This window comes from Panthera uncia, chromosome B1, assembly GCF_023721935.1.
Source record: "Panthera uncia isolate 11264 chromosome B1, Puncia_PCG_1.0, whole genome shotgun sequence".
In the NCBI taxonomy this organism is placed as follows: domain Eukaryota; kingdom Metazoa; phylum Chordata; class Mammalia; order Carnivora; family Felidae; genus Panthera; species Panthera uncia.
The window spans coordinates 184,880,143-184,903,903 of NC_064811.1; the positions used below are offsets into that span (position 1 = coordinate 184,880,143).

The 23,761-nt window shown below is 37.4% G+C and overlaps 1 protein-coding gene across 6 annotated transcripts; it reads right to left on the reverse strand.

Moving 5' to 3' along the window:
- Positions 1-955: 955 nt before the first annotated feature.
- Positions 956-23,729, reverse strand: CB1H4orf47 (chromosome B1 C4orf47 homolog). 6 transcript variants are annotated; one of them, XM_049632600.1, is made up of 8 exons: positions 23,637-23,729; positions 20,369-20,546; positions 18,460-18,679; positions 17,081-17,218; positions 16,903-16,978; positions 11,874-12,053; positions 4,772-4,932; positions 956-1,195 (listed from the first exon to the last, which is right to left on the reverse strand). In XM_049632600.1, the coding sequence occupies exons 2-8, from the start codon at positions 20,466-20,468 to the stop codon at positions 1,147-1,149; spliced, it is 924 nt and encodes a 307-aa protein (XP_049488557.1). In that variant the 5' UTR covers positions 20,469-20,546; positions 23,637-23,729; the 3' UTR covers positions 956-1,146. The 6 variants fall into 6 exon arrangements, with proteins under 6 accessions (XP_049488557.1, XP_049488555.1, XP_049488553.1 ...); XM_049632598.1 differs by lacking the exon at positions 23,637-23,729 and adding an exon at positions 23,389-23,629; XM_049632596.1 differs by lacking the exon at positions 23,637-23,729 and adding an exon at positions 23,389-23,629 and having other exon boundaries at positions 20,369-20,550.
- Positions 23,730-23,761: the final 32 nt, after the last annotated feature.

The following is a 23,761-nucleotide window of genomic DNA, read 5'->3' on the forward strand; positions in this document are numbered from 1 at the left end:
CCAGGGTGCCTGGGTGGCTCAGTAGGTTAAGCTCCAGACTTCAGCTCAGGTCATGATCTCACCATTCATGGGTTTGAGTCCTGTGTTTGGCTGTGTGCTGACAGCTCAGAGCCCAGAACCTGCTTCAGATTCTGTCTCCCTCTCTCCCCCACCCCGCCTTCTCGGCTCACGCTCTGTCTCGCTCTCTCTCTGTCAAAAATAAATAAACGTTAAAAATTTTTTTAAAAAATAACTTCCCCAATATATTACATTAATAGATATTATAAATTTCCCTTTTTAAAGACTATGACCACCACCCCCAATTGAATAAGGGCTGTTGATAAAGACCTGACCATGAATTACAGTAATGTATTTAAATCATATCTTTTAAGAACAACAGGTATTTTCTACAGTGGTAGGGTGAGTGAAAAAGAGATAATCGGGACCAAGAGGTTAAGACCAAGAGGGGGTATTCTGGAAGAGGCAGCTTTAGACAGCTATAGATGCACGTGAGAGGAACACCAAAGACAAACTTCATCCGTCTTGTAACTTTGTACTTGTGTAAGATACTCAACTAAAAGGGCATTCCCCATTCTCCCTACCTCCAACTCATCCTGGGGCTGCCACTGACTAATATGAAGCTTTACAAAGACCATAAATAGAAGGTATGAGGACCACATAAATGAAGACATTTGCCTCACTTAAAATGTGCATACATGAATATATGCAGTATATTGGCTAGGACACTTGGATAAGCTATCAATCCAATTTTCAAAGACCCCCAAGAGCCACAAGGTAAGAATTTAATGTGCACTTTCTACCCCTCCAGCCCCAACTTCCACACCTGCTCTCCAAGCTTGCAATTTTTTAACATTAAAAGCTTTCAAATGATAAGACTACAGTTCAAGATTTTATAAAATGTGTAAGCATCATATTCTCCTGAGAAAGATATAAGCAAAGATCAGCAATCACATACTAAATTATTAACAAATACTATTTATTCGTTAAGAAATAGTACTAAAACAAGGAAGAATATTAGAGTTGCAGGCTTAAATATCTTAAATGCCTGAGACACCTGTTCCATATCTTATGTTATTTTCAAATAATTAGCACTTGATAATGAATTACTGGTAGTCAGGACCTGGAAAGCCATTTGTCTTCCAGATGCTAACAGGACTGTACTGAAGCAGTCTTGTAGTTCTTCGTATTTAGTGCCCTAAAATTGGAAAATAAATGCACATTTAATTTTATAGGTTCAGGTAATGTATCTGTGTATTCTCGTAAAAAGGTTTTGCAATAAATTAATCCAAAACCAAACTCTCTCACCAAATTAAACAGTTTCACTTAAAATGTAATTCAAGAAGGAAAAAATTGGGAGGGCACCTAGATGGCTCAGTCGGTTAAGCATCTGAGTCTTGATTTTGGCTCAAGTCATGATCTCATGGTTCAGCTTGTGAGTTTGTGGCCTATTTTGGGCTTCCCACCAATAGTGCAGAGCCTACTTGGGATTCTCTCTCCCCCTCTCTCTCTACCCATCCCCTGCTTGCCCTCTCTGCCAGTCAGTCAGTCAGTAAATAAATAAATAAATAAGTAAGGAAAATTGTTTAATGGGACCAATTTTATTTTTTTTTTTATTTTTTTATTTTTTTAAATTTTTTTTTTTCAACGTTTTTTATTTATTTTTGGGACAGAGAGAGACAGAGCATGAACGGGGGAGGGGCAGAGAGAGAGGGAGACACAGAATCGGAAGCAGGCTCCAGGCTCCGAGCCATCAGCCCAGAGCCTGACGCGGGGCTCGAACTCACGGACCGCGAGATCGTGACCTGGCTGAAGTCGGACGCTTAACCGACTGCGCCACCCAGGCGCCCCTAATGGGACCAATTTTAAATACCACCCAGAGGTTTATTAGTTTTAAAATTAGGGTAAAAAAATCTAAAATTTGACTTAGGATAATACTTGTGATAATATAAAAAGAAAGGGTTTCAATAAATTCAAAATTACTAAACAGAAGATAAACAGAGTTTCCAAAAAAGCAATCAGCTATTCTTTTCTTTTCTCTGCTCCAAACATATATATTGTAGAACTTTCTCAATTCTGTTCTCTGGATAGAAAAGAACACACAAAGAACCGGAAACTTCCCCTTGCTTCCCAAAAGAATCTCATCTATTTGAGGGTGAGTGTCATAAAGAAAATTGTAATTTTACTCTCTGTTGTATATTACATAAATCAAGTTGAACAGAGTACTAATAGATAGGTGCCTTGATGAAGGATGAAGATCAAAGGACATGAAATAAAGACTCCACATATTTCAATTTCCACCAACTAGCCCCCATAGAATATTATGCCTGTAGCCAAGAGTTAAATTATATAAATAATGATGGGCAGTCTTATTTTGGGGATAGGATCGTAAGACTGGCATTATAATCCCCGTCCACAAGTGACACAGATGTACTGAGAGGTTTTTATAAAAGGTGAATTTGGTGTCCTTTACTTAATCCATTATGATTACACTGAAGTTAGAAATATGTAAATTAGCTTATTTGGCATTAAAACTTTTTCAATGAATAAATGGAAAGGTAATCAAATGAATTCTTCCATTTATTCACGATCTTGCACACACACCAAAAGACAATGATGGATTGTCCCTTCCTAATTTATACTCTGAACTCCTGACAACTTCTTTTCAGTGTTAAGAGTGCACAAAACCTGGATAAAACTGAACTTTTAAGATACTTAAATAATATATTTCATTCGAAGTATTATAATGTGATGTTAATAGCATTTTTAACTAACCAAAATGTTTCCTAGAAGATTTCATAAAAGATTATTTCAAACTTAGAAGTCTTAAGCATAATTAAAATTCCTCACAATTACTGAGAGCCTGGAAGCCACAAAGAGATAATAATTTAACAAAGATCAAAAACTCCCTTTGAGAAACAATGTTAACATGTACTGCTAACTCAACAATAAATATGTAAACAGTCTCAAGCAACTTATAGTAAGGTGCTATAGATTTGCTTTAAAAATTATGAACAGATTCCAGGGCAATTCTATCAAACATTTAAAGAAGAGTTAACACCTTTTCTCTTGAAGCTGTTCCAAAAAATAGAAATGGAAGGAAAACTTCCAAACCCTTTTTATGAATCCAGCATTACCTTCATTCCAAAACCAGACAAAGACCCCACTAAAAAGGAGAACTATACTCCAATTTCCCTGATGCACATGGACGCAAAAATCCTCAACAAGATACTAGCCAACCAGATCCAACAATACATTAAAAAAATTATTCACCACAACCATGTGGGATGTATACCTGGAATGCAGGGCTGATTCAATATCTGCAAAACAATCAATGTGATTCATCACATCAATAAAAAGGACACAAACCACATGATCCTCTCAATAGATGCAGAGAAAGCATTTGACAAAATACAGCATCTTTTCTTGATAAAAACCCTCAAGAAAGTAGGGACAGAAGGATCCTACCTCAAGATCATAAAAACCATTATATGAAAGACCCACCACTAGCTAAGACTTCCAGTACTTTGTTGAGTAACAGTGGGGAGAGTGGACATCCCTGGGGCAACTGGGTGGCTCAGTCAGTTAAGCGTCTGCCTTCAGCTCAGGTCATGATCTCATGGTTCTTGAGTTTGAGCCCCACATCAGGCTCTCTGCTGACAGCTCAGAGCCTGAAGCCTGTTCGGATTCTGTGTCTCCATCTCTCTCTATCCCTCCCCCACTCGCTCGTGTGTGTGTGTGTGTGTGTGTGTGTGTGTGTGCACGTGCACACACGCTCTCTCTCAAATAAACATTAAAAAAAATTAAAAAAAAAAAGAATGGCTAACATTAACAACTCAGGCAACAACAGATACTGGCAAAGATGCGGAGAAAGAGGATCTCTTTTGCCCTGCTGGTGGGAATGCAAACTGGTGCAGCCACTCTGGAAAACAGTATGGAAGTTCCTCAAAAAACTAAAAACAAAACTAGCCTACGACCCAGCAATTGCACTACTGGGTATTTATCCAAAGGATACAAGTATGGTGTTCTGAAGGGACATATGCACCCCAATGTTTACAGCAGCACTATCAATGACAGCCAAAGTATGGAAAGAGCCCAAATGTCCATTAATGGATGAATGAATGAATATATACGGTGGTATATATACACAATGGAGTATTACTCGGCAATCAAAAAAGAATGAAATCTTGACATTTGCAACTACGTGGATGGAACTAGAGGGTATTATGCTAAGTGAAATTAGAGAAAGACAAATATCATATGACTTCATTCATATGAGGACTTTTAAGATACAAAACAGATGAACATAAAGGAAAGGAAGCAAAAATAATATAAAAACAGGGAAGAGGACAAAACATAAGAGACTCTTAAATATGGAGAACAAAGGTTACAGGAGGGGTTGTGGGAGGGGGATGGGCTAAATGGGTAAGGGGCATTAAGGAATCTACTCCTGAAATCATTGTTGCACCATGTGCTAACTTGGGTGTAAATTATAAAAAATAAATAAAATACAGAAAAGAAAAATAAATTAAAAAATGAATAAAAGTAAAAATTATGAACAGAACAAATAAATTAAGCTTTTCAATAGAAAATTTTAGAAGATGGGAAAGAACTTCTAAGGGAGAGCTTCTATATAAAAGGAGCTGAGATTTCCAAAGACATCCAGATCTGTCATTATTTGAAGTACATATAAATAAAAGATATTATTTTGAAGGAATCTAAAAGTCAAAAACAATTTTTCTTGGTTTATAGTCTAAGTGTAACATATCACTACCTTTTGACATTCAAAGTCATTATACTTTCAGTTGGTCTGCTCTTTGGTCCACTTGGTGGATAGAAAATCTTAGCACCTTTGCTGGAAGTCAATTTAACCACATAAGGGTCAGCAGAATGTGAAGGGTAAGGATCAAATGTTCCTGCCTTCATTCCGCCAGCCTACAAATAAAAATGAGACAATTTAATGTAGTTTTGTAAAATGCTTCTAACAAAATTAGATTTTGAAGAAGTTCATACATATTTGTGCACTATGGAGTTGGTTTTACATTTAAAGTTGTCTATACAGACATACCTCAGAGATATTGTGAATTCAGTTCCAGACAACTGCAATAAAATGAATATCACAAAAAAGCAAGTCAAATGAAATTTTTGGTTTCCCACTACATATAAAAGTTATATTTACACAATGCTATAGTCTATTAAGAGTGCCATAGCATTGTGCCTAAAAAAACAATGTACATACCTTAATTTTAAAATGTTTTATTGCTAAAAATATGCTAAATATCATTTGAGCTTTCAGTCAATGAGAATATTCTTGCTGGTGGAAGTTCTTGCTTTGATGTTAATAGTTGCTGACTGACCTGGTGGTGGCTGAAGGTTGGGGTGGCTGTGGCAATTTCTTAAAACAAGACAATGAAGTTGACCATGCTGATTGACTCTTCCTTTCATGAATGCTTTCCCTGTAGCATGCAATCAGTTTGATAACATTTTACCCACAGCAGAACTTCTTTCACATTGGAGTCCATCTTCTCAAACCCTGCTGTTGCTATATCAACCAGGTTCATATAATATTTCAAATCCGTTGTCATTTCAACAATCTTCATAGTATCTTCATCAGGAGTAGATTCCATCTCAAGAAACCACTTTCATTTCTCAGACATAAGAAGCAACTCCTCCTCCATCAAACTTTTATCATGAGATTGCAGCAGCTCAGTCCCATCTTCAGGCCCTACTTGTGATTCTGGTTCTCTTGCTATTTCCACCACATCTGCAGTTACTTCCTCCATTGGAGTATCGAGTGCCTCCAAGTCATCCATGGGGTTTGGAATCAACTTCCAAACACCCATTAATGTTGATATTTTGACCTTTTGCCATGAACTGCAGATGTTCTTAATGGCATCTAGAATATGAATCCTTTCCAGAAGGTTTCCAATTTACTCTGCCCAGATCCATCAGAGGAGTCACTATCTATGGCAGCTAGAGCTTTATGATATGTATTTCTTAAATAATAAGACTTGAAGTTGAAATTATTCCACGATCCATGGGCTGCCAAATAGATGTGTTAACAAGCATGAAAACAACAGTAATCTCATTGTACATTGCCCTCAGAGCTCTTGGGTGACCAGACGCACTGCCAATAAACAGTACTATTCTGAAAGGAATCTTTTTTTTTTTTCTGAGCAGATCTCAACAGCAGGCTTAAAATATTCAGTAAACCATTTCATAAACAGATGTGCTGTCACCCAGGATTTGTTGTTTATAGCACAGAGATTTATCATAATCCTTTTTTTTATCAAATGATTATTTGTTTCAGAGGGGAGGGGCAGAGAGAAATGGAAAGAGTGAATCTCAAGCAGGCTCCACACTCAGCGCAGAGCCTGACGTGGTGCTGGATCTCATGACCATGAGATCATGACCTGAGCCAAAATCAAGAGTCAGACACTCAACTGGCTGAGCCACCCTGGCACCCCATCATAATTCTTAAGGGACCAAGGATTTGGGGAATGGTAAATGAGCACTGGCTTCAACTTAAAGTCACCAGCTACATTAGCCTCTAAAAAGAGAGCCAGCCTGTCCTTTGTAGCTTTGAAGCCAAGCATTGGTTTCTCCTCTCTAGCTATGAAAGTCCTAGATGGTATCTTCTTCCAATAAAGGATTAATTAATCTACATTAAAAATCTGTTGTTTAGCATAGCCACCTTCATTAATTACCTTAGCTAGATCTTCTGGGTAACTTGCTGCAACTTCTACATCAGCACTTGTTGCTTTGCCTTATACTTTCATGTTATGGAGATTGCAACTTAGTGGACCAACCTCAGCTAGCTTCAAACTTTTCTTCTCCAGCTTCCTTACCTCTCTCAGCCTTCACAGAATTGAAGAGTTAGGGCCTTGCTCTGTATTAGGCTTTGCATAAGGACATCTTGTGGCTGGCTTGATCTTCCATCCAGATCTTCTATCACCAAAACTTTCCTCATCAGCAAGAAGTCTGTTTTGCTTTCTTATCATGTATGTATTCACTGGAGTAGCACTTTTAATTTCTTTGAAGAACTTTTCCTTTGTGTTCACAACTTGGGTAACTGTTTGGCACAAGATGCCTAGTTTTTAGTCTGTCTCAGCTTTTGACATGACTTCCTCATGGAGTTTAATCATTTCTAGCTTTTGATTTAAAGTGAGACATGCAACTCTTCCTTTCACGTGAACACTTAGAGGCTATTGTGGGGTTATTAACTGGCATCATCTAAATACTGTTGTGTCTCAGGGAAGACGGAGGCCCAAGGAGAGGGAGAGAGATGAGGGAATAGCCAGTCGGCAGGGCAGTAAGAACACACAACGTGCATTAATTAAGTTCGCTGTCTTACACGGGTGGCATTCATAGCACCCCTCCATGCAGTTACAATAGCAACAGCAAAGATCACCGATCACAGATCACCATAAGAAATATAATAATAATAAAGTTTGAAATAATGTAAGAAGTACTAAAACGTGACACAGAGACACAAAGTGAGCAAATATTGTCAGAAAAATGGTATCAATCACGTTGCTCAACACAGATTTCCACAAACCTTTAATTTGTAAAAAAACACAGTATGTACGAAGCATAACAAAGCAAAGCACAATAAAACTAAGTATGCCTACACTGTTCAAACACCAGCAGTCTCCCTGCCACCAATTTTATGGGGGCAAGACATTGAAGTTTTCAAAAGTCCTCTATTAAAATGCAAATGTTTATGGGAAGGTAATAAACTATTGTCAAGTATTAGTATTTGTCTATTAATTTTAAGCTTATTTATTTATTTTGAGAGGGGGGTTGGACGTGAGTAGGGTAGGAGCAGAGGGAGAGAGAGTCCAAGGCAGACTGTGAGATCATGACCTGAGTCTAAAGTCAAGAGTTGGATGCTTAACCAACTGAGCCACCCAGAAGCCCCAAATATTAATATCTTAGTGAGAGTTCACCAGATCAAGCTGTCATCTGGTTAAGGGGTGAGTTTATTACCGAGGGAATAAGACCTAAGTCATGTATATTTTGATACAGAAAGGAGTTGGAGCTCAGAACCAGAGCATGCTCAGAAGAGAAGGTCAAGGATAAGGTTCGTTCAACAGGGAGGCTGACATGAGTTCATTAAATATTGGTCAATGATGAAAAAGATACAAAAAATAAAAATTTTTAAAAACAAGGAGTAGCACATAGAAACAGAAGGTGAGAGGAAAATATGACCTACTTTATACTTTTCTTAGATCTAGTAAGGAGTTAGTCAAAATTATTTTTTGACCTGTACACAAAACAAATATTTGCTTTGACTTTTTAAGCTGATTTACCACAATTTTAGTCTTTATACATAGTTACCAAGAAAACTCTATAGAATCATCATAACCAATTTATTTTTTTTTAATTTTTTTTTTTAACGTTTATTTTTGAGACAGAGATAGAGCATGAACGGGGGAGGGGCAGAGAGAGAGGGAGACACAGAATTGGAAGCAGGCTCCAGGCTCTGAGCCATCAACCCAGAGCCCGACGCGGGGCTCGAACTCACGGACCTCGAGATTGTGACCTGAGCTGAAGTCGGACGCTTAACCGACTGAGCCACTCAGGCGCCCCATCATAACCAATTTAAATAGGCATCCATTATCTTACAATATCTATGCCAAATATACATGAAAATTTAATTCAATTAAAAGATATAATTGTAATATTTCAAGTTTTCCAGGTAGAGGACACAGATTCTTTTGAAGAGCAATAAATAATAAGGAAATTTAAGTAAAATAAGTTCATTAATAAAGGTAAAGCAAAATGAACTAATTAAAAATAGAAAAATATAGGGGCACCTGGGTGGCTCAGTCAGTAAAGCATCCAACTTTGGCTCAGGTCATGATCTCAGGGTTTGTGAGTTCGAGTGAGTTCAAGCTCCATGTTGGGCTCTGTGCTGACAGCTCAGAGCCTGGAGCCTGCTTCAGATTCTGTGTCTCCCTCTCTCTCTGCCATTTCCCCCACCCCCTCTCAAAAACAAATAAAAGTTAAAAAAAATTAAGTAAAAAAAAGAAAAAAGAAAAGGAAAAATATACATGGTAAATAAATAAACCAAACCACCAGATGATGCCTTACAAAATAAATAGATAAATCTACATTATAATTAGGATTGAGAAAGGAGTAGACATATATGGAATAACCAAAAATATAAAATAACATTTTTGTAAACCTCTATGTTGATAAATTTGAAAACATAAATGAAATTATTTTCAAAGAAAATATAAATGTCAAATCGACTCAAAAGAGATACAAATCAGATAAGGCACCATAGAAGAAATTAAGCCCAGAACATTTTCCATGAGAATTCTTTCAAGCCTGTAAGGAACAGTTATTTGTGGTGTTACCTGAATTGTTACAAAACACAGAAAAATAAAAAAATCTCCCTGATTATTTTAAGATGCTAACACCTACTTATACCAAGATAAAACAAAGCATACAAAAAAAAAATTAGACCAGTTACACTTAAAATTATTGATGCAAAAATACTTAAAATATTAATAAATAAGATAAAGTATTATACTTAAATACAACATAGCCAAGCGGAATTCATTCCGAGAAATTTATCATCATTCACCTTATAACAAGTCAAAGAAAGAAAAAAAAGATGGTCTAAATAGATTAAACCAAAATATTCAATACCATTCTACACACATTCCTAATTTATTCCTTTTTTTGGCATCTATAAAAATGAAACACTAGAGTAAATTCAACTAATTCAGTAAATTCAAGATTAAGGCAAATGATGACAACTATTGCTATGCTAAGCAACTAGACATGAACATGACTTAAAAGCTACAAATACTGGAAAGGATTGGGCAAAATTATTTGCAGATAACGTAATCACATATCTGAAAATCTAAAGAGAATCAACATAATACCCATTAGAACATAAGAAAACTTAATGAAGTGGCCAATTATCAAATATTTTGATAAAGACAAATTACATAAGGGAATATATGATAGGAAAAAAATTGTTGACAAGAGCCTTAAAATAAATAGGAACAAAACATAAAACATATAAACCTGTATGAAGCAAAATTTAGAATTCTACAAGGGAAATAAAAGTTTTAATAAGCAGTTTGTTTCTAGATCAGAAGACTCAAATCATAAATATGCTGAGGGGTGTGTGGGTGGCTGAGTCGGTTAAGTGTACAACTTGTGACTTCAGCTTAGGTCATGATCTCACGGTTCAGGAGATCAAGTGCCACATCAGTGTAGAGCCTGCTTGGGATTCTTTCTCTCTTTCAAAATAAATAAACTTTTAATTAATTAATTAATTAATGAGTGCGCGAGCGAGCAAGCAAGCTAAGACATCCAAAAATCTAAAGATTTAACTTTTTAGCAAAATACCAAAGTCTTTTTTCCCCCAGCACTTTAGACAATAACTTCAAAGTTCTAGAGAATATGGGAGGATAGCCAATGTAATTTTTTTAAAGAGTAACAAGATAGAAACTAGACCACCCCAAATTAAAATGCAATGGTAATTAAAAGTAGTTTCATACAGGTAGAAATAAACATCAAATTGGGGCACCTAGGGGGCTCAGTCAGTTGAGCGTCCGACTTCAGCTCAGGTCATGATCTCGTGGTCTGTGAGTTCAAGCTCCACATCGGGCTCTGTGCGGACGGCTCAGAGCCTGGAGCCTGCTTCAGATTCTGTGTCTCCCTCTCTCTCTGCCCCTCCCCTGCTCATGCTCTCTCTCACTCTCAAAAATGAATAAATGTTAAAAAAAATTTTTTTAAATAAAAGAAATAAACATCAAATAAAATGGAAATGCTAATTTTGATTTGATAAGGATGCCATTTCAAAGCAGTGCTGTTGAAAATTATTCCATCAGTGATGCTAGGAACAACCGGCTTTTTTTTTAAAAAAAATCAGTTTTTAAGTCTAATTCATGTACAATAAACTGCACCCATTTAAAGTTTACAATTCTATGAGTTTTGACAGTGTATTACCCTAGAAACCATGACTGCAATCAAGATCTAGAGCATATCCTCCTCCCCAAAGGGTCCTCCTAATTTCAAAATTGGATTTTGAAAAGATAAAAGCTGAATCTTTACCTTGCTCTTCATTTCAAAATATATTTCAAATGAATATTTAAATAAAAAGGAAAAAACTAATAGAAGAAATCAAGAATGTATATTTTTCTAATATTGGTGGTGAGGAAAGTGATTCTGAGAATGTCATCAAACTTAGCACAACTGATAAATTTGACTACATCAAATTATTAAACTTCCGAATAGCACAAAATACCATAACAAAAGTCAAAGACTTAACAAGCCAAAAAAATTATTTTCAACACAATGACAAAAGAATATCCTTAATATATGAAACGATCTTACAAATCAATATGAAAAAGACAAATATCCTAATAGAAAATCAGCAGGGAAAATGAACAGGTGATACATAAAAGACAAAACAAAGTATAAACTAAGGTTTATAAACCAAAGAAGCATTTGTATTTTTATTCATACTTGTAAACACCAACAGAGTAGGAGATAGTTCATTTTAACAACAATTTCAAAACTTGAAAGATGGTCTGGCTTTTCATGGTTTTGTGAAAAATTATACCTAAAATCTAGAGAGGTACTTGGAAAATCCATTATAAATTCAAATGCCTTTGAAATAATTAATGATTATTTCATTGCAAGAACTCATTATTCCCTATACTAGCCATGCTTTGTGACTTTTCCTAATTTTGTTAAAAGAGGTTTCACAATTATTACCGTGATTCAATAAGAGTGTGAATAATAAACAAAAGTTTATTATTTACATGGGTAACAAAATGACTTGACATAAAGAGGCAACAGTTCTTTATAACGCTTAATATTTTTTCATTCTAAAATTTTTAACTTACCTTTTTACCAGGAGAAGAAGGCTTAAAGGGGTGTGCAGGTAATTCTTTCTTCTCTGTTTTTTTAATTGGTGGTAAAGCTTTCTCAAACAAATAAGGATTCGTGTCAAAATATTCCCTTGGGTAAAGATTTGATTTGAAAGGTGTTCCTTTAACTAAACGATGGTGTTCTTCATTCTCCTTCTGTAAACCAGAGTGTTTGAAATTGTGGGACATAAATTATTCACATTAGAAGTAACAGTCAAATTTTCTTTTAAATTTTAATATAAGCATGTAGATGTTTTATATCTATACTGCTGGGTTCACTTCTTTAAAACATTCCTTTGTTATGTTCTGTTTCTATGATACAAAAGATATGCCTCACTTATGAACAGGTACAAGTATGAATGCTCTCTTTAGATATAAATTGATTTCAAGTACAGAGATCTATTTATCACCTAAAGAAATCTAAATTAATTATCTGGGTGATATGATGCAGTAAAGAAAAAGGATTTTGTTGTTCAAATCACAACTCCTTTGTGCTTTTTAGCATTTCTCAGGGACTCTGGGAAATTTACTTACCCTGTTAGTGCTACATTTTCTTCAACTGTAGATGATATAATCTCTCCTTCCACACACCCAATGCTATTGTATAGATTAAATGCAATTAAGTGCGTAAAGTACCTGGCATGTGGTGGGCCCTAAATAACTGTCAGTTTTTACTTCCAAAAATGAGGAATACTTACTCTTTATAACATTTTTATATTAACTACCTCGTATTCAAGCAAAACAGAGGTCATTTTTTCCCTTCCATTTTGCAATCTTCTCTATGGGACAATACTTACAAAAATTTCTGTTAATAAAGTAGAAAAAAATTTCATGCTATGAAATATAGATTTGAAGAGGCAACTAAAGTGAATATTAATACCTTTTTTCACTTTTTTCTAGTATGAAATTTGGTATTTCGTCATTCCACAAACAATTGAAAATGTTTGATAAATGAAATCTAAAATAGATAGTTAATCCAGGGAAGACAAACTTGCATTACCAAGAATGCTACTGTAACACTTTCAGGATTTTTCACTCTTTTTTATCTTTGTTTTTGCTTGCCCTCGTCCTTTCTTCAGCTCATAGAAATTTTACCCCTTCTTGCTGATCATCTCTCCCCTCTTCCATATCACAGTGGTAATGATAATTTTAACCATTCCATTTATCTTTTTGGGCAGTGTTTTTCAAATTTTAGTTCTCATAGGAATCTCTTGATAAGTTATATAAAATACCAAGCTCTTCTCTCAGAGATTTCTAGATCCTCTTGGTCTGCTATATGGCCTAAAAATCTATCATTTTAGTCACCACAGGTGATTCTGATGCAGGTTATCATGAGGAAAGGCTTTAAAGAACACCTTTGGCTAGAGTATGGTCACGTTTTACTAGAATACTGTGTTTGTTTTACCAACCCCTGCCCTAGAGAATTCAGTGTAGTATAAATCAGCACATATATGAGGAAACTACTCAAAGCCAAAAAAAGAACCACCTAAGAAGACTAAAAGTAACAGTGTCTGGCTCTTATCACAGAGCTGGCAAGAGTTCTGGTTCCATCAGTTCTGCTGGAAAACATGAGTCCCAGGGCACTGGGTAGAGCACACAGAAAGGGGTGGCCCCCGTAGTACAGAGTAATTAGTCCTAGACTGAGCATTACTCCTGTCCCACCTAACAAATCTGAAACCAAGCAAGACCTGAAAAAAATCAAACTGTTTCCAAATCATTTTACTGCATTCCAGAACAAAGCCCAAGAATTTTTATAAGAATACAAAAATATACAGCACTCAACAAAGTAAATGACAAAGTGCCTAACATTAAGTCAAAAATCATTAACCATGCAAAGCAGGAAAATATGACCTGTACCAAGAAGAAAAACTAAGAATTCAAAATCAACCAAGAACACAGATGTTAGAATTAGTAGAGAAGGAAACTGAAACAGTAATTAAACTGTATATGCTCATAAAGCCACACAGAAACACATAAGCTATAAAACACTCAAACAGAACTTCTGGAGAGCAAAAGTACAATGTGTGAGATTAGAAATACATAGGATATTGCAGATTAGACACTGTAGTTAAAATAGATTAGTGACCTTGAGGACATAGGAAAAGAAACAATTCAAATTGACATACAGAGAAGGGAAAAAGAGAATTAAAAAGGAAAAAAAAGCAAACAAAGCACTGGTAAACTGTGAGACAATTTCAGAAGATCTAATGCATATGTACTAGGAGTCCCTGAAGGAGAAGGGAAAGAAAGATGAAAGGATAGAAAAAAATAACTGAAGAAATAATAGCTGAAAACATTCCAAATTTGATGAAAACTATAAACCCACAGATCCAAGAAGCTGAATAAACCCCAAGCACAAGAAGCAAGATGAAAACCTGACCAAGGCATATCATAATCAAATTGCTCAATGAGTGATAAAGAGATCTTAAAAGTAACCAGAGGGAAAAAGACAGTTCATAGAGAAGAACAAAAATCAACATAACAAGGGATCTCTTGTCAGAAATAATCAAGCAAGAATGCAGTGGAGTAATCTCTTTAAGATTCTAAACGAAGGGGTCCCTGGGGGCTCAGTCAGCTAGGCTCAGGTCATGATCTCACAGCTCACAAATTCAAGCCAAAAGTGGGCTCTGAGCAGTCAGCACAAAGTCCAGAGCCTGCTTCGGATTCTGTGTCTCCCTCTCTCTCTGCCCCTCCCTTGATTGTTCTTTTTCTCTCTCTCTCTCTCTCCCTCTCTCTCTCAAAAATAAAACATCAAAAAAAAAAAATTTTAATACTAAACTAAACAAAACTAAAAGGCAACTGACGGAATGGGAAAAGATATTTGCGAATGACGTATCAGACAAAGGGCTAGTATCCAAAATCTATAAAGAACTCACCAAACTCCACACCCAAAAAACAAATAATCCAGTGAAAAAATGGGCAGAAAACATGAATAGACACTTCTCTAAAGAAGACATCAGATGGCCAACAGGCACATGAAAAGATGCTCAACGTCACTCCTCATCAAGGAACTACAAACCAAAACCACACTGAGATATCACCTCACGCCAGTCAGAGTGGCTAAAATGAACAAATCAGGAGACTATAGATGCTGGAGAGGATGTGGAGAAACGGGAACCCTCTTGCACTGCTGGTGGGAATGCAAACTGGTGCAGCCTCTTTGGAAAACAGTGTGGAGGTTCCTCAAAAAATTAAAAATAGACCTACCCTATGACCCAGCAGTAGCACTGCTAGGAATTTACCCAAGGGATACAGGAGTACTGATGCATAGGGGCACTTGGACCCCAATGTTTATAGCAGCACTTTCAACAATAGCCAAATTATGGAAAGAGCCTAAATGTCCATCAACTGATGAATGGATAAAGAAATTGTGGTTTGTATACACAATGGAGTCCTACGTGGCAATGAGAAAGAACGAAATATGGCCCTTTGTAGCAACGTGGATGGAACTGGAGAGTGTTACGCTAAGTGAAATAAAGTCATACAAAGACAGATACCACGTTTTCACTCTCATGTGGATCCTGAGAAACGTAACAGAAGACCATGGGGGAGGGGAAGGGGGAAAAAACAAAAGTTAGAGAGGGAGGGAGTCAAACCATAAGAGACTTAAAAACTGAGAATAAACTGAGGGTTGATGGGGGGTGGGAGGGAGGGGAAAGTGGGTGATGGGCATTGAGAAGGGAACCTGTTGGGATGAGCACTGGGTGTTGTATGGAAACCAATTTGACAATAAATTTCATATTTAAAAAAATAAAAAATTAAATTAAAATTAAAAATTAAATTCTAAAAGAAAAAGCAAGAATGCATTTTTAAAATTATTTTCAGAATTAATTTTAGAAAGTCCAAGGATATAAAATAACTGACTTATAAATAATAAGTTCTGAATATAAAAAAAGAACTTTACAATAAGGAGAGAAAAGTATCTTACCACATAAAATTTAGGATAAAAGACTCATTACTGAGCCACTGATAAAATTGCCTTGTATATGTTTATATCATGTATTATTATTATTCCTACAGATGAAAAGCAGTTTATACATTAATTTTCTAATAATCCACACATAGAAACAAAGATGCTTATTAAATGACCGAGATTTCTGCCCAATTTAATAGAAAACTTTGCTTGAGTTTGGACACACTAAAAATGGCCACTATCCTTCTATCTCGTAGCCCCACTGCTGCTTAAAGTCACCACAGCATAATTGTTGGAAGACTGCAGGCCTAAAACAAAAACTAATAAAATGCTTGCTATTTAATTTCTGTTGTTTAATGTCCAAACTTGACTTTTCATTAATACCAGCTTTTTTGTTATATGGAAATTGTTAAATTATGTTGACAGTGTCCCAATATTTACAAGGGTTCCTCTACTCATTCTCATGTAGGCATTCTGCAAACAAGTGACTATGTTTCGTTCTAAGTCGAATATTATATAAAATGAGTGTAGAGGCATATACCAGTACATTTAGCTTTTATTTCTGTGGTTTAGTATAGTGAGCACTCTCTTCTCATCCTATCACTCTCTCTTCTGTAGGTGTTCATCCATTCTCTACCTTCCACCTTCTTACCTCCCATCACTCCTGCATTCCACTCATTTACCAGAATGGCTTGATTAGGCCAAAAGTACCACCACTACTGTCTTACGCACAACATATTAGGGTGTGGTGGTGTCCTAAGGGTTAGGACATGACTCCTCTACTCAAAAATAGGTATAGCTGATTAGGCCAAGTAAGAAAGGTCTCACAGCTAGCTTAGAGAGATATAAGGTAGATGTAGTAAATTAGCAAGAGATAAAAGCTCATCCTGGGAAGAGCTGAGAAGATCTACAGCGAGATATGGGAATCTAGTATCAAAAAGGTAAAATTATCACAATTCATAGATATCGGTCTACCATTGCCCTGGTAACACAAATATAGATAAAATAAAGCAATCCATAATTAGATCACAAATGAATTCTCGACTTCAACTAAGAGAAAGATTGAAGAAAGTTAAAATTAGATTATTTTACCTTAAAATTTAGTTTGGGTGCATCGTAGAAATCAGCAGAGTGTGAAAACTGTTTACCTATGGTAATATTTGCATAGCTAAGGAAGAAAAAATTAAGTAATAGTGACTTCATGATTCAGAAATTTTAAATTTTATTTAACTTCAAAACAAATTATATGAAACCATGAAAAGTATCTTACCCATATCCTGTTCCTTTCTTTCCCGGGTTTGTGTATAAATTCTTTCCAGGTACCTCATATTTGTCTCTGGGTTTCAACTGTGTGCTGAAGAATGGCACCGGACCGCCTATCGTGCCATAGTAGGTTCCTAACCCACATCTTAAATACAGTTTTTAAAAAACGGAGCAAATTAAAACAGCAAATTTTGTGTTATACATATTTGACCACAATTCACAAAAAATGACTGAAAAAGGAGCAAAATATATGTAATGGAATTGACTTGCCCAACACTGGCAAGAAAAAAGCAACCATTTTTTTTTAGTTTTTAGTCTTATTTCGCCCATTTTTCAAAGTCACAAATTTTGAGATGAGAGGTTTTTAATTTTTTATGCTTATCTTAAATGTTCCACATAAACAAAATTTCACAATCTCTAGGAAGTGAAAATAGTTTCCATTAATTCAGAAAATTGCAGTTTTACTAACCTCAAAAAAATAGCACAAGCACAAAACTGGCCTTCAACCAATCCTCATCTTTCATAAATTCTACAGAGACAGTCAACATTATAGAGTGTGCATTAGCATCTTATTATAAAGCTCAGCCAAATAATATGATATAACAGACTATATGATTTTCTTTGTTCAATGGTTTAAAGATAAAAAAATGAAACTTCAGGGGCGCCTGGGCGGCTCAGTCGGTTGGGCTTCCGACTTCGGCTCAGGTCACGATCTCACGGTCCGTGAGTTCGAGCCCCGCGTCGGGCTCTGGGTTGATGGCTCAGAGCCTGGAGCCTGCTTCCGATTCTGTGTCTCCCTCTCTCTCTGCCCCTCCCCCGTTCATGCTGTGTCTCTCTCTGTCTCAAAAATAAATAAAACGTTAAAAAAAAAAAAAATGAAACTTCACATTGACAACTGTCACAACTAAAATATTGTTTAAGTCCATGCATTACCTTTACAATTGTTTTTAAATAGCATGTCTTGATAAATTACTTTTTATCAAAAAAAAGGCTTCACCAAATTTTACAATTTTTATTTATACTTTCTAAAAAATTTTTGCAAAGCAGAAAAAATAGTGAAGGACACAGATAATGATGACCCAAGGCAGTTTTTTCAAGATTTTCAAACAAATTTATTTGCATTATTTATCTGGCTTTTATTATATAAACTAATAGCAGTGTCATAAGCATAAATTTAATGAGATGAGGATCTACTTAACTAAAACTACCCGTCAACTTATATCATCCCATATAACTGTCTCCACCTGAGATAAGCTCATCCTAAAAATCATACTCTAAAAAAAATCAATCATACTTAAGTAAGTCCTCTAGAAAAATACTTGATTTGGGCTAGAGGAGAGAAAGGTGTAGGAAATGAATTTATGACTTTTCCCCCCAAACACTTACGGCTTTTTATCTCCATTACTAGGGAGGAAGGCTTTGCCTAGGTTTTTTTTGGCTTCTTCCATCATATGCCGTCTCCTCACTTGATTCAGATTTACATAGCCTTCACCTTCAAATATCCTTACAAAATGGGGATCAAAATAACCTGCCTGGAGATTTGACATTGCTTTGGATCCCCCAGGTAGCATCTGTTTATTTTTGCTTGCAGCGTCATTAAAGGGTCCTTTAAAAATAAATTAGGAATATCATCATTTTGAGCTCACTAATAATTAAAGAACATGAAAAGCAACTGAGAAAAGTTTCAAACTTTAATTTGGGCCAACTCTAATTTTGAGTTTTGAGCTCTAAAATGCTGTCTCAAAATGCTCACTGAAAGCTCTACATTATAGACCACATTGACAATAAGACCTAAGAGGTTTCCATCACAATATTTTAATAATTAGATCAAGGTCTTGGTTATAGACTCTGACTTTTAGAGCTGGGAGAGACCCTAACAATCATCTAATCTAATGCTTCCCTCTCTATATATTAGGAAACACCATGTGAGATCATCAGTAAGTACATGTGTATGGGTGTGTGTGTGTGTGTGTGTGTGTGTGTGTGTGTGTTTAGGTTGAAGGGAATGGTGTTCCATAATCAAAATGAGGCAATTCCCCTCCTAGATATATACTCAAGACACATAAGTGTCTATATCCACTAAAAGGCATGAACCGGAATGTTCATAGCAGTTTCATTCATAATATTCAAATACAGGAAACAACTCAAATGTCCACCAACAGGAAAGCAGATAAATAAATGTGTTATATTTATACAATGAAGTACTAGTGGCCAATTTTTTAAAACGTTGTTTTTATAAATATGTAGAACTTCTATTATAACTTAGATCTAGAAGAGCTCAATTTGGGAAGTCCTTCACCAATGTGAAAACTTTTTTGAAGTGCGAACAATCCTTAAAGCAACTAGTTATTTAAATATGAATTTGTATCACTGATTTTTTTAACTTAAATTTTTGAAAAGGTAGTATATTCACATGGTTCCAAATGCAGTAATATAAATGTTTTTACAATAAATTTTCCTCCATACTCGGCCACCCACTTCCTCTCCCAAGGGAATTTGTGATATTTGTTTTCCAGAGAATGTTTAGGCATGTCCCAATGAATATTTTCATATATACCCTTTTCCATTTTTAATGCTTAGCATGCTATATAATAAACTATTCTGCACCTTGATTTTTTTGTTTATTTAACAATATATCTTGGAGATGTTTCATGTCAGGGTATTCTAATTGTAACAAAGAAGTCATTGAATAGCCAGAAATTTAACTAAGACATATAAAATTTTTATTTTACTTTAGCTCTTTTTATTATTTATGACTCTTCTAAAACTCCCTCAGCTATTCACATAGCATTTCATTCTTCAAGAAAGTAATCATGGATGGCCTTTTGGGATGCAAACGTAAATGCTGCTTGCATAGCAGTGTCCCATCTGAGCAAAATATTCTGAGAGAAAACTGCCATGCACCTTCGGAAAGAAGTGAAATTATCTATGAAGAGAATGTAAGAAAGTAGGGTATCCCAATGAAAGAAGCTTCCTGCTCTTACGAAACTAAGTTCTCTCTTAACTGTACTGAAATTTCATAAATTTATTCGACTTTAAAGTTAATGCTTTAAGGGGAGCCTCGGTGACTCAGTGGGTTAAGCATCTGACTCTTCATTTGGGCTCAGGTGAGGATCTCACAGTTCGTCAGTGGATTCTCATTCTCATTCTCCTTCTCTCTCTCAAAATAAAAAAAAATAAAACTTAACGCTTTAAAATACAGAGCATTAAAAATATCATTTAACCCAAATATTAAATCCAAAATTTCCTATAGAACACCCACTATTAGGCTGTAAAGAAAACCAGATATACTTACGATTAAATGAGGACACATATTTATCGCCAACAGTAACATACTCCATCTCACTGAAGAGGCCAATCCTCTCCATGTCCGTCTTCCCTCCTTCTGCAGGCATGGCTGCTGCTTGCGGCGGTGCTTTCTATACTGACAACCTCAAGAGGTTCCTTGCGGCTATTTCGTTTATAGCAAAATCCTACCTTACATTGAAAAATACAGGGAAAAGGTTTAGGAAAAAGGTGATTGCTAAGTTTCAGTCCAATTTACTTTCAGTCTGAGAGTGGGCATTCACTATAAAACAATGGTCCCAAATGACATAGGGAAAGAATCTACTTTGAGGGGCTGGAGGGGAGCAATGGCCCTCCAAATTAGCACCACGAACCCTCCCCTAGATTCTCCGGGTAAAGTATCCACACGTTACAAAGAAATGTATATGACAGCATCCGTTGCACTGCCATTCGTCTGTGGTAAATGATAAAATCGTCACTGTGTAGTGTGGTATAAACACTGCAGATACATCCTGCTTTTGAGAAGTTCCAAGTAGATTTAAAAATCCTAATTATATAAGGCGGGACACTCTCAGTTTAGATCAAATGATTTAAACATACTGCATTGTCGCTCATACTGGAAATCACAACAGTTTTTCAGAATGCACAACACACACAATTACTATGTGTTACATCCTACAGTTCTTGAGTTTCTTCAAGTTTAAATGAATACAAGAAATGTGTCCCTGGCAAAATTAGTTCACAAAGGGGATGGGTGGGAAAGGACCATTGTCTAGGCAAGATTAAAATAAAGAACAACACGACAAACAAAAATCCACGAATTAAGAGTATTTGTTAAAGAGCATACTGCAACTGTGAATTTCCCTTTTTTTTTTTTTTTTAGTGTTTATTTTTGAGAGAGAGAAAGAGCACAAGTGTGGGAGGGGCAGAGAGAGAGGGAGAGAATGGATACGAAGCAGGCTCTGCGCTAACAGCAGAACTCATGAGCCATGAGATCATGACCTGAGCCGAAGTCAGACGCTTAACCGAATAAGCCACCTAGGCACCCCTTTCTTTTGAAATATCACATTAAACAAATGTTTAGATTCTGTTTTTTAATTACACATGTTCTAGAAAGAAAGAGCTAAGGAAGATTTGCCTCCATTTCATCAGAGGATTTTTTAAGTACCAAGCAGATCTAGGTACTGGGCACACATTTAGTGAATAAAACAAGCATTGGCTTATGCTTCCCAGTTTATAATTCAAGGTGATTACCTTTTGCCTTGAATTTCAGTGACACTAAACAGGTGTGCCTATTTGGAACTGTCGCTCCTCTGAGCATGAATCTTTACTAACACGTAATATCAAGGGGCAAGCAAAGATTCCATTTAAACTAAAGCTTTAGGGGGTGCTTGGGTGGGCCAGTGGGTTGGGCATGGGACTCTCAGCTCAGGTCATGCTCTCACAGTTTATGAGTTCAATCTGGCTCCATCCTAATAGCCAGGAATCTGCTTGGGATTCTCTCTCTCCCTCTCTCGCCCCTCCCCCATGCACACTCTCAAAATAAATAAACTTAAAAAAAAAAAAAACTACAGCATAAGAAGAAATGCTTCCTCCCCCCGCCCCCATTCCACTTCTTCCTCTCATCAGGTTTTTTGTTTGGTTTTTTTTTTTTAACATTTATTTTTGAGACAGAGAGAGACAGAGCATGAACAGGGGAGGGTCAGAGAGAGGGAGACACAGAATCCGAAACAGGCTCCAGGCTCTGAGCTGTCAACACAGAGCCCGACGCGGGGCTCGAACTCATGGACCGCGAGATCATGACCTGAGCCGAAGTCGGCCGTTTAACCGACTGAGCCACCCAGGCGCCCCTCATCAGGTATATTTTTAAAGTAAATGGGGGTGAGGGGGAGAGGCGGGGACGCCTGCGTGGCTCAGTCAGTTAAGCACCTGACTTCAGCTCAGGTCATGATCTCATGGTTGGTGGGTTAGAGCCCGGAGTCAGGCTCTGTGCTGACAGCTCAAAGCCTGGAGCCTGCATCAGTTTCTGTGTCTCCCTTTCTCTCTGCCTCGCCCTCTCTCTCTCAAAAATAGACATTAAAAAAGTAAATAAATAAAAATAAACGTCAGTCAGCCGGGATATACTACTTCCATTTGCAGCCAGTTTCAAAGCTCCATCCCACTGCCCAACCACAAGGGCTTCCTGTGCTGTTACAGGGACTCAGATCCTTTACGTGGCCCCCCAAAGTCCACTATCACCCACATCTGACACCATAGGAACCCCATTCCCTGGCACCTGGGCTCCATTTGTCTTCTTCCAGTTCTCAGGTAAGGCTCTCTCCAGCCACAGGACCATGGCACGTGCTGTTTCCCTTCATGCAAGTACTTCACTGTGCCCACCCCTTACTTCCCCCAATTAACACTGATCTTTCAGATTGTGTACCTCATTCATCCCTTCTTTAACTCCCTCTGCCATAGCAGCCTGTCTAACGGGTTATCACGTTCCGTTCACCGTGTACCGATCCTGTAATTAGCAGCTGCCTTTTCCCCACGAAACTGTTGCCTACAGGAAGGCAGGCACCGCGGGCAGCTTGGTTCTCCCTTATCACAGTATTTCCACCGTCTGCGCAGCGTCTGCCACACAACAAAGTGAGCCACGGAAGGGAGGAAAGGAAAGGGGAAAAAAAGCTCTCGCCTTCTATTTTTCCTCTCAACTCTTCTTGGGCAACATTTACAAAATCGCTCATTCACTTAACAGACACTTTGCAGACGCCTCCTCTGGGTAAAGCTCGCTGATAGAAGCTAGGAAAACATTTTAAAAGGCGTGGATCCTGACTCCAGGGAGCTTACAATCTGAGCAGACAAGTACACGGTGAAGACTAACACAAGTGGAACCTGGCAAGGTCTCTCCGGAGCGGGGGGAGGGGCGGTGAAGGAGGGGCGGAAAACCTCTGGCTGAGGCAACAGGAAAGGATTCCCCAGTAGGGAAACAGGCTCAAAGGAGGTAGATACCTAACGCACAACACCCGGCGGCCCGCAGGACCAAGTCACCTCTCAGCAGAGCACCGGTGCGACAACCGGGACCAGGGCGTCTGAGCTCCCGTCCGGGTTGACTCAGCGGCAGGAGCGGCGGGGGCCACGAGCCTCCCCGCGCAAGCGCTTCCCGCGCGAGGCCTCGCTGCGAAGCGCCTCGGCACGCTCCCCGCAACGCGGGGGCAGACGGTGGCCGCAGGTGTTTATTGTGGCGCGTTGCCTCGGGTACGGGAGGACTCGTTTCAAAGGACGCTACGGAAGGATACCTGGAGAGTTCGAAACCTCCGCGAGGAACACAGTGAAAGACTTAACAGTGTCTATAGGATACGGATGACTCAACCAATAGAATTTACTGAGGAAAAGCTGCTGACCCCGCCCCATTATCCCCCGC

Bases quoted from the DNA above. Each gene is read 5' to 3' on its own strand.
- CB1H4orf47 (XM_049632600.1), bottom strand. From the start codon at position 20,468: ATGCCTGCAGAAGGAGGGAAGACGGACATGGAGAGGATTGGCCTCTTC. The intron at 17,219-18,459 runs GTAAGTGTTTGG...ACTGTATTTAAG, and splicing joins AGTAATGGAGATAAAAAGCC to ATGTGGGTTAGGAACCTACT. The intron at 12,054-16,902 runs GTAAAATAATCT...TCTGGTTTACAG, and splicing joins CACCCAAACTAAATTTTAAG to AAGGAGAATGAAGAACACCA.